This window comes from Dendropsophus ebraccatus, chromosome 5 (genome assembly GCF_027789765.1).
Source record: "Dendropsophus ebraccatus isolate aDenEbr1 chromosome 5, aDenEbr1.pat, whole genome shotgun sequence".
Taxonomy (NCBI): Eukaryota; Metazoa; Chordata; class Amphibia; order Anura; family Hylidae; genus Dendropsophus; species Dendropsophus ebraccatus.
Genome location: NC_091458.1, coordinates 54,662,648 through 54,674,503, shown reverse-complemented (window position 1 = coordinate 54,674,503; position 11,856 = coordinate 54,662,648). Strand labels below are relative to the sequence as shown.

At 36.2% G+C, this 11,856-nt stretch overlaps 1 protein-coding gene across 1 annotated transcript; it reads right to left on the bottom strand.

The window, feature by feature from the left end:
* Positions 1–1,542: 1,542 nt before the first annotated feature.
* On the bottom strand, positions 1,543–7,288 carry HOXC10 (homeobox C10). The gene is made up of 2 exons (XM_069972199.1): positions 6,511–7,288; positions 1,543–2,171 (listed from the first exon to the last, which is right to left on the bottom strand). The coding sequence occupies exons 1-2, from the start codon at positions 7,286–7,288 to the stop codon at positions 1,894–1,896; spliced, it is 1,056 nt and encodes a 351-aa protein (XP_069828300.1). The 3' UTR covers positions 1,543–1,893.
* Positions 7,289–11,856: the final 4,568 nt, after the last annotated feature.

The following is an 11,856-nucleotide window of genomic DNA, read 5'->3' as shown; positions in this document are numbered from 1 at the left end:
CCCCCCACCCCTCTTATCCCTCCCCATTGCTCAGATATCACACTCATTTAACAAGGTATCTCAATCCCATCCTGAAATGATAGGAGCAGGCATAGCTCAGCATTTACCACAATGTCAAGATCCATGCATTTAACCTGTAATTGCTCGGATGCATCCAATCCAAGCTTGGTAGACTGTAGGTAGAGCAATCACATAGCACTGGCTGCAGAGAGGACTAGACCAACACAAGGAGAATGCCAGAAAACCAATGCTTATCATTGTCCAAAGCCATCAATGCTTTATCTATTATTCTCATCCTGCAAAAACTTACAGGAGAGTCCATAATCCACATTGCTATTTTCTTTCTATACAACTTCACAGTAAGAAAGAAATCAAAACATCTCATAGCAAACTCTGCAAAGCCACATAATGCAGTGTATAGAGCCATGCACAATCTAATGACTACATGTTCAATGCAGTTGCCAATCCACAACAGTATAACAGAAGATAATGCATAAAATCTCATGCAGTCTTACCTTTCTGTGTGCTGGACATGCCCCATCGGCCATGGTATTGAGCTGTTATCCCTTTCTCCTGCTTGAGATAGTGCTTGGCTATTCCTTGCCATGTAGAGTGGCTGATTCTTTCTTAAAAAAGAGCACCCAAAGCCATAAGTAGTGTGTATCCAAAGATTGCAGCACAGACTATGAGTCCCTTCCCTCTTCTGGAGTCACCTTTAAATGCATCTTTTACTGCCGCGGCACATTATATTTGCAGATCATAAAATCCACCTCCACCGCTTTAGCAAGACTGTCCTGACATTACTGTTTTATGACCTTGACTTATTGTGGTCACCTGGATAATATTTAAATCAACGTTCTGCTCTCTCACTTATGTTCTCCCCGCTAAGATGGTCTCCTAAAAGCCTTCCAAGTATAAAAAGACCCCCAATAAGAATAGTAATATAGATATATAAAGAGCAAAACAGTGAAGGATGGCTGTCTGAGACCAGGCTGCTATTGAAATGCATAGCAAGAACAAGTCAAGTAATCTCAGTTCTAGGAAATTTATTATTATTATTTTTTTTTATGTCCACAAAGGAAAATACATGCAAAAATGACACATACATAGTGTATTTAAATAACAGACACGAGAAATGTATTATTTAAGGATTATCAATACTGTCTTTATCTTTTCTTACTTAAATATGCAGTGGACCAGATAAAGAAACTGCATAAGATATAGATTTCTATATATATTTTCTTAGATAGAGAGAAAGTTCATAACTTCACTGCAAATTCTCATTTACAAACATTTAAAATTCGATTTATCATTCGATTTCCAGATACAATATACAGGTTACACTGATGTAAGAAAGCAAAGGTGTTGTTTCCCCCCCCCCCTTTTCCCAATATTATATATATATATATATATATATATATATATATATATATATATATATATATATATATAATTTTTTTTATATTTTTGTATGTGTACTTAAAGCATTGTTTAGCAGGATAATGGGATTTTTTTTTTTTTTTTTTAAAAAAAGGTCTCTGTAGTTTTTTTTGTGCTGGAAGTAAATAACTTAAAATACAATTTCAGTAGCTGGCTCACTGACCATCTTTACATAGAAACAAGGATGCAATATATAATAGGATCATGCATTATATCGAAGCGCCTGTCTTTATGTACAAACTGTGGGCAGGGATAGAAGGGGCCACCTAGTCTGAAATACTGACTACCTGCTTTATCTCATAGCGTTGCATTAATGACCTAGAAAATGTACAAGAGTGGATTAGATTTTTTATTTTTTTTTCTATTTATGCTTGGGTCGTCATATTGGTGGAATAGAGGGGCCTATGGGATGGTTCAGGACTCCTTAAGCGGATTTTTTTTCTTCCTTTATTCTTAAGTGAAATTAAAATTTGATGTCAGTTCTCGAATCCGGTTTTCTCTGTTCATTTTCTTCAGTTTCATTCTGCGGTTTTGAAACCAAATTTTCACTTGTCTGTCTGTTAAGTTGATACTCTTACTAATCTCTAGGCGGCGCTCACGGGTCAAGTACATATTAAATAAGAATTCCTTCTCCAGTTCCAGGGTCTGATGCTTAGTGTAAGGACACCTTTTCTTTCTTCCGCTCTTAGCTGTCAGCCAATTTCCTGTAGCGTTTTCTGCCTTTATATCCTCTGTTAAAGATAATATTTAAATATAAGTATACCAGGAAAGAACTCATATGAAGATCATTTCCTATGTGGTAAAATGGGGGCATAAGATGGCATTCTATGGACTCTACCGCCTGCACACAAGCGAGCACACACACCAGCAGTGCACACATGTGTACACACACCAGCAGTGCACACACATGTGCACACACGTGTACACACACCAGCAGTGCACACACGTGTACACACACCAGCAGTGCACACACATGTACACACCAGCAGTGCACACACGTGTACACACACCAGCAGTGCACACACATGTGCACACACATGTACACACACCAGCAGTGCACACACGTGTACACACACCAGCAGTGCACACACATGTACACACACCAGCAGTGCACACACGTGTACACACACCAGCAGTGCACACACATGTGCACACAGCAGCAGTGCACACACAGCAGCAGTGCACACACATGTACACACACCACCACATAACCAGGCAGCACACTGCATTCAGACCACTGATTTATCATAGTACTTCTGTATAATGACTACTCTGCAATGCATTGACCACATGGTACACAGAATTTTATGCAAATTTTCAATAGTCTCGAGCAAGGGAATACAGCATGGTATCAGAAGATCAATGGAAATTCAACAATTTGTATTTGGCGATTATCTGTACCCTGAAATAAAACAGCTATTCAAAAAGTTTTCGGATTTTTTTTTTCTTTCTTTTTTTAAAAAAAATGTACTTTGCTCGTTTTGCATGTGTGTGTGTGTGTTGTTTACTGTTATGCCCATTTATACTATCTATCTATCTATCTATCTATCTATCTATCTATCTATCTATCTCCTATCTATCTATCTATCTCCTATCTATCTATCTATCTCCTACCTATCTATCTATCTATCTATCTATCTATCTCCTACCTATCTATCTATCTATCTATCTATCTATCTATCTATCTATCTATCTATCTATCTATCTATCTCCTATCTATCTATCTATCTATCTATCTATCTATCTAGTCCAATAAATCCATTTTTTTCTATCTATCTATCTATCTATCTATCTATCTATTCGTCATGTAGCTGTGTATGTGTATACTAAACTGCAAACAACAACCTAAAATAATTAATCTTTATATTGTTGTTAATATCACGTTTTGACTATATATATATATATATATATATATATATATATATATATATATATATATATATATACATTCTCGTTAGATCTATCTATTTATCTATCTATCTCCTATCTGTCTGTCTGTCTGTCTATCTATCTATCTTTTTTTCTCCATCCTTGCTAGACATGTATATGCACGTATAGCTGGGTTCAAAGTAGCTATACACGTTGTGTGTTGTTTTGTCTTTTTCTTTAAGTGCCTACATGTAAATTGCGTAGTTCTGGTATATCTAGCCTATAATATAAATATATATATATATATATATATATATATATATATATATATATAATTTATGAGAGCACATATGTTCCATGCAATATTCTGTACACTTCACAGGAACATACAACATACATAAATACATACATGGACGTGTTTTGTATTATTCGAGTGTATGTGACTGTATGTAGAGGTGTACTTATATCAAAGGTTTAAAATATTATGATTGTTAAAATATTATTTCTTTGATATCTCCCCATGGTATATATGGGAACATGTGTGTATATACAAGTATGTACAACTCCTGTTGCATGTATATGTATATACAATGTTTGGGTATGGGTAGATGTATTTAAGGGAATGGTTACTATAAGGCATTAACAAACACCTATAGGGCACATGTGTGCAGATGTGTATCTACAGATGGATGGATGTCTACAGATGAATGTACATGTACAGATAAATGTATATCTACAGATGAATGTATGTCTGCTGATGAATGTCAATGTACAGATGAATGTATATCTACATATGAATGTAGATGTACAGATGAATGTGGATATACAGATAATTGTATGTCTACAGATGAATGTACAGATAATTGTATATCTACAGATGAATGTGGATGTACAGATAATTGTATATCTACAGATGAATGTATATCTACAGATGAATGTACATGTACAGATAATTGTATATCTACAGATGAATGTACATGTACAGATAATTGTATATCTATAGATGACTGTACATGTACAGATGACTGTATGGTATCGCTTCTGTGCCGCATATTTCTTTGTGTACGTGTACAGAGCCCTGGAAATTTGGGAAAGTAAAGGCAAGCAAAGGCTACACGTGTACATATCTATATGCCTATACTTATGTATAATGACCAACTGGACATATTTTTGTATGTGTGCCTGTCTATAGGAGTGTGCTCATGACATCCAAGTGTAAATCCGTGCATTGCCAGGTCACATATGTACACACTTCTGTATGGCTGGACCCTTGCATTATTTTGCTGCATTTGAGGAAGCCTAAGCCCTTCATCGCCATGTGAGTCAGGTATTTACCAGCAAGTAACAAGAGCTGCTGTATTCTCTCTGTCTTTTCAACCCCTGTTGCAACAATACTGACGTTATAAAAGAAAAAAGCAGAATGTATGAAGAATAAATGCAGTTGTGTGCATGCAGCAATGACACCAGAGCAGGAAATAAGCCATTTTACACCAGGACACAAACATTTACAGCAACTTTAGGACAACAACAAATAAAAGCAGAGGAAACCATTACACAGCAGGCAATGACTGCACACAGACAACAAATAAATGACCAACAATCAAGGAAGACTCACAAAAGTCCCCTAAACTAGCCCAAAACTACACCGGAAATAATAGGAGCAGTCATCATGGCTGCACAAGCCCTGAAATGCGCTATTTTCTATTGTGCTTATGCTAATTTCCTGCAAATTAATAGAACATCTGGAACAGATCATGAATGGAACCTGGTTTGATTTTGATTAATCTGTTTTCCTAAACTTGACTTTGCTTGGTTTAATAATTAAACTTTTCTTTGACAAATACATTTACAAACGAGAAATACAAAGAAAGGAACATTTTTTTTACCACTTAAATTCACAATCTCAGTGCACAAGTCAAGTAAACTGCACCTTAATCTAAACAAGTCCCAAAGCTTTCAGATCTCCAGCAGACATAAACATACGATGGGCTCTACTACTATTATTACTACTGTGTTTACTAGAGGAATGGCTGCTTTCCATTCCCTTTTTACTCTAGTGTAGCCTCAAAGCATTTAGTCTGCAAAGTTATTTTATTTTCCCCATAGTCACTGAATGTTCTTGAAATAAATAAAGCACAACAGACAAGACATGAATCCATTAAGACCAACACATTGTCGTGATGTATATTTCTACAAAAATATGTACATATATATATATATATATATATATATATATATATATATATATATATATATATATGGGACTTGAATCTAAAGGAAGCAAAACAAATAAAGAGATGGATATAAGCACATATAAGCACACAAATTGTAGACAAAATATTCCCCATTTCTCTATATCTCAGTCTTTTTATGGAGATGATAGATAGATAGATAGATAGATAGATAGATAGATAGATAGATAGATAGATAGATAGATAGATAGAACATAGATAGATAGATAGATAGATAGATAGATAGAAGATAGATAGATAGATAGATAGATGGATAGATAGATAGATAGATAGATAGAAAGATAGATAGATAGATAGATAGATAGATAGATAGAACATAGATAGATAGATAGATAGATAGATAGATAGATAGATTTTAGTACAATATATACAATTGCTCATTTGAATAAAAGTAGTGCTATATATACACATGGTGCCCTGGATAATAATTTGAATTCATACACGCAAAAAATACTTGGATATATGGATAAACAGATAATTTAGCTGTATATGCTAAAACATATATGCATCTATCTATCTATCTCCTATCTATCTATCTATCTATCTATCTATCTATCTATCTATCTCCTATCTATCTATCTATCTATCTATCTATCTATCTATCTATCTCCTATCTATCTATCTATCTATCTATCTATCTATCTATCTATCTATCCATCCATCCATCCATCTGTTTCTCTATCTCGGGCATACACACTTTGCTGCCTCCAAACATTATACAGAAAACCACTCATAGACCGCAAATGAGGAGCTGAAAAGTCCACAGCAAATGTAGCAAAATACCGAATCGCAGCCACCACAACCACCAGCAAATAACCTCCACCTCTGACTAAAAAGCTCTATATAGGAAACGCATAGTCTGATTATTATCTAACTTTGTGCCCATTTCGGGCAGCCCACCCTCGGGGTGTCTGCAGAGAGTTTGGCGCCCTCCGTGCAGGTCACTTACCTTTAGCTTCGTTGTCAGAGTTGTCAGTGCTGGTGTCAGTGTTCTTGCCTATCTCCTTGTCTGCCTCTGGTGCTGCTAGTTTGGCAGCTGGGAGGCTCCTCTCTGTTTTGATCTCATTAGCAGCAGCATTGCTGGGGTTGGTGCTCAAGTTGGTGGCCAAGGTCTGGTTATCCGTCTTGGTGTTTTCGGGGAAGCCCACCTTGCCCCCCGTATGTTGCTGCTGTTGCTGCTGCTCCAGGATTTCACTTCTAGGATTCAGGCTCGTCCTGTTGTCAAAACTTGCCTCAAACTCGTTGGAATTGTGGTTCTTCTCCATGGTGTAACCTTGGCTGGCACGGTAGTAGCTGGGCACAGGAACCTCATGGTCAGCAGCTCGGGAGTCGGGCATCTGGTTAGGGTAGAGGGCAGCCTCTGTGGCATTTTTTGCCCTTTTGTCGGCGCTGTACATGCAGCACACATTCTCCTCCTTGACATTGGTTGGGAAGGAGCAGGAGGAGAGCTGTCTTGCAACAGGTTGCTCAATCCTATAAGTATTTTTGGGGTCACACCAATTGTCCAGTTGAGATAGGTAAGATGGGTAAGAGTTGAGAGACAAGCTGGGGTTATTCACCTCATCTCTTTTGGAAAGAGACGGGACAATCCCACAGTTTCTCATCATCCCACAGCTGAAATCGCTCCCAGACTGCATATACATCCCTTGGTTGGAGGAATAATTGTCTCCTCTGCAGCTAGAGTCCATCAAAAACGAGTTAGGAGTCACATTGCTGGGACATGACATTTTCAGAGAGGCTTTTTAAAGAGGAATACTACAGCCAGAGGCTGACATCTTTTTTTTTAGGGAAAAATATCAGCACCATAATTATCCAGGCATTGGCCCCACCACGTGACTGCCAGGCCAATGAGGATTGAAAATGGCCTTGGTGATTCAGACGCGGGTGACGTCACAAGGGTCAAGTTGTCGGGGAATTGCAAAACGAGCGTGGAGCAAGAGCGCCATCTATCCGATTTTGTCGGGTATAGCACCGGGCACCTTCAAGTTGAACAAAGGAGCGAACGCTGCAGTTTTGTTTACCAATGAACAATCGCAAGCCCAGGGAGAAGAGGACACATCCAGAGGTAAAGCCCAAATTCACACAAGTTCTGTCTGCCTAGGGAGCACTCAATACCCCAAACCTTCTTTTTTGGATATTTAAGCCGCTTTTACTATGTTATTTTCCCCCCAATAAACCGGGGAACTCCAAATAACCCCCATATATCACTGCACTCGTGGCCGAAGCAACATCTTATCTTAAAATATCCTTAACTATACCTACACTACACTTCTTTCCTCAGTCTCTACCTTTCTAAACCACCCATACAGCTAAAAGACCAAAATGAATCCTTAAATACCCCTTCTATCTCCTTATTATTCCAAATTACTCGTAGGATGCAAATACAGGTACTACAGAACCTCTCCTATATCCATCCAATTTGATTCAATTGCAGAGTATAGAGGAGTAACCTTAGCTAAATGTTCTTTATACTTGTTAGCTACATCTATGCAACCTTCTCCAAGGCTAGAAAGAATTTGTTTTGCAAGGACAACATTGCTGCTGCCTCTTGCTAATCTGCATATAATGCTATGGCCGTGCCTATTGTTAAAGTATTTTAGAATCAGGCATAGAAATATAGCCATAGCAACAAGCTATAGTAAGGAATTTCAGTCCAGATAAATCTCGTTATATTAATATCATGTATACTTTCTGTGTGTGTGTATATATATATATATATATATATATATATATATATATGTATATATACATATATATCTGCCTGGAGACTCGGCTGTCTGCCATTAACACAAAGACCAATTAGATTAATAATATTACAAAATAAAGAAATAAACAGGAATTATTTGTAGTGTATTTTTTATATATTAATACTGTATTGCATTGTGTTCTACTGTACTATACTATCATTTACTTATGGCGCCCTATACATTACAGAAGTCATTGTACCTATCCAGTGTAAATATGACTCCATCACTGTATTATTTTACCCCTAGCCCCCCTCCCCTATAAATCCACATTTCCCACAAATGGGGGAATAAAGTATAATGAGAAATGATTATTCATCCAACGACTGTATTCCCATGCAGGTTAGCTGCTTGCTTTGCCTCCCCTGTCCTGCTTTGAGTTAAGTTGGAAAGAAAGAAAATAAGAAAACAATTAAGAAGAAGGCGGAATACTTTCCTGTCTCAAGGACAACTCAATCAACGCCAAGTTGAGCAATCCAGATTTCTGACCATGCGTTTTCTGTAAAGACTCCTGGCCACAAGGTTTCCAAATATGTTATAACCTAATATATTTATATATATATATAGAGAGAGAAATCTTAGGGAGATGGCGTTTGTATCTATATACTATTAGTGAGAAGAAAGGTTGGAGGCTTTTACCTTGGAGATTCGCTGGGAGTTCACGATCCTCTTTTGTGAAAACACAGACAAGTTTCCGCTGGCCTAAACCCTAAAACTATATATGGCTTCACCTATAGAAAACAGTAAAAGCCTCACTCCAGACGCCATTTGGCTTCCTTAAGCTATTTGAGACTTTATGGCCTCTATTTGTGTTAGTTGCTTTGACTTTAAAACTGTCTGGAAGAAATCGTTTGGTTTTATGGTAAGCAAAGAAAATTCACATCATATTTATAAGCCCAGGATAAAAATTTAGTATGGACACCATTATTATTTTTTTTTAATTTATAGAACTCAGAGATCTGGATGCTTTCTAGTGATGGTATCTTTCTGTCTTTATTTCCACTTCTTTTTTTTTACTAGTACTGGAGGATAATTTATCTCTCAGGCTCTTTTTTTTCTGCAATCATTTCACAAATCCTTTACATTCTAAAAAAAATTACGTGTGTGTGTAGTTGTTTGTTTGGTTTTTTTTTTCCTGCAGATTTTGGAGCCAAATTGAATGACGTAGAACTCTGATCATGGTTTATGTAAACTTATGGATTGGTCCAATCAAATCTGGATATCATCAGTTCGTATTTCAAATCATGAATGTAGATAGGTGAGAAGGGAGATGTGCATAAGGTGAGTATGGGATGGAGATAGATAGATAGATGGATAGATGAATGGATAGATAGATAGATAGATAGATAGATAGATAGATAATAAATCGATAGATAGATAGATAGATAGATAGATAGATAGGAGATAGATAGATAGATAGATAGATAGATAGATAGATAGATAGATAGGAAATAGATAGATAGGGGATAGATAGATAGATAGATAGATAGATAGATAGATAGATGGATAGATAGATAGATAGATGTACAGGAGATAGATGACAGATAGATATCAAATAGATAGACAGGAGATAGATGATAGATAGATAGATAGATAGATAGATAGATAGATAGATAGAGAGAGATATGAGATATATGATAGATAGATAGAGAGATAGATAGATAGATAGATAGATATTGACAGAGGAATAGACCAGAAATAAGTGGAAGCAATATTAATTTTCAAGTTAACCAGAAAATATACAGGATTACACTACATCCTATCAAATCATCCAGTTCATTATTTTCTTTATGGAAAAAGCCATTAAACCCACAAGCAGTGTCTCCAGGAGACCGGATATTGTTTAAAGTTAAAAATAATTACTATTATGATAAACATGGATCATTAAAGTAGAAAGATAGAAAATTCATCAACCTAAATAGAGCCCCCGTTGGGATAACTGCTTTCGTCTAATTGCACAATATAAATACCCAACATCATACATTAAACCTGGAGGCTTTACAATGTATGGTGGCTCTTTACACGTTGTTATAAAGAGGATTCACGTGTTGGCTGGTAGATTGGACCTATGTAGCAGACAAAGGGCCAACAGGAAAGGGCTGGGGGTGGGGGTAATAATAATAAAATATTAATAGCTTCAATATAGATCAGACCATTGGAACAGATGCAGATTGGGAAATTTGACACCATAAGGTGCTCTGGTACAATCTCCACCCACCATGATCAATACAGTTGTATACTGCTGCTTCTATGTTCAGCAATATATACACGTGAGCTCATTGTCCCACTGTGTAGATGAGTGTGAGATGACATCCTGATTTCAGTTTATTTCATCTACTTCAGTGAATCATGTTTATTATGCATGCCAAGTAAAACGTGGATGAGATACCCCTGATACCAGTAGTAGAACCATTTAGTGTAAAGCATCCCCAGTGTCCAGTTGAGCCCTGTGTTGTAAATGTATACAGAGTATTGCTGGGAGGAGATCCTGGAGCCCACTTCTCTTCTGAGGATGGATGCAAACTGCCAGTGACTATTACTTGATCAGATTAAACAGTGAAATTGTTTTTAACCCATACCAACCTTAGAAGTGTATACTGATGGTACCCCACCCCCTTAACCCCACTACCCGCCTACCCCCTTCCATCAAACATTAAAGACTCTCTACATCTCTGTATCCTGTTTTATTCTTTTCTTGTAACATAAGTCTAGAAATTATTGCACCAGATTATATTGCACTTGATCTGGCGAAAAAGTCTATGAAATTTTCCTTTTTTTCACACTGCGAGGTCACAATTTGTACAATGTAGGAGTAATCTGAAGCAAGGCTCTGAATACAGTTGCACTTCTTCAGCACTATCAATATATATATATATATATATATATATATATATATAAATATATATATATATATAGTGTGTGTGTGTATATATATGCGCGTATTTAAGGATAAATGCGGTGCAGGTGTGGTAATGGACACAGTATAATGCAGCTTTTTTCTTTTTTTTTTTTCTTTTTTTTTTCCTTCTTTTATAGTCAAAGGTTTAAAAAAAAGAAGTAAAGATTGTAGTACAGGACAGTACAGCTCCGGGTGTTGCATGCGTGAAGACAAAGAACCACATACACATTTCCTGCTGTTTCATTCTTTATTACTTTATTTAAATACATTTTCGACTTTCTTTTTTTTTTTTTTTTTTAGTTTGTGCACTATATATGCATATTTAATATGCAAAAAAAATACACATAAAGAAATCACATTTGCTGGAAGTATCTTGCATATTGACCGATTTGACTTTATATATATATATATATATATATATATATATATATATATATATATATATATATAAAGAATAATATATAATAATGATGATAATAGTAATAGCAGCAGCAGCATTTCTGTTTTAAATTGCTGCACCATTATTGATGCACCATAAGGAAAAAAAAATAGAAAATAAAAAAAAGCATAGGAGAAGATGTGGTTGGTGTGTAGACGCTTTTATTAAAGTACATAGCGCCGATCACAGTGGACTGTAGTGGTCAGATATTAC

Coding starts and splice junctions, on each gene's coding strand:
- HOXC10 (XM_069972199.1), bottom strand. CDS start 7,288: ATGTCATGTCCCAGCAATGTGACTCCTAACTCGTTTTTGATGGACTCT. Junction 2,172..6,510: donor CTCTGACAACGAAGCTAAAG/GTAAGTGACCTG, acceptor TATCTTTAACAG/AGGATATAAAGGCAGAAAAC.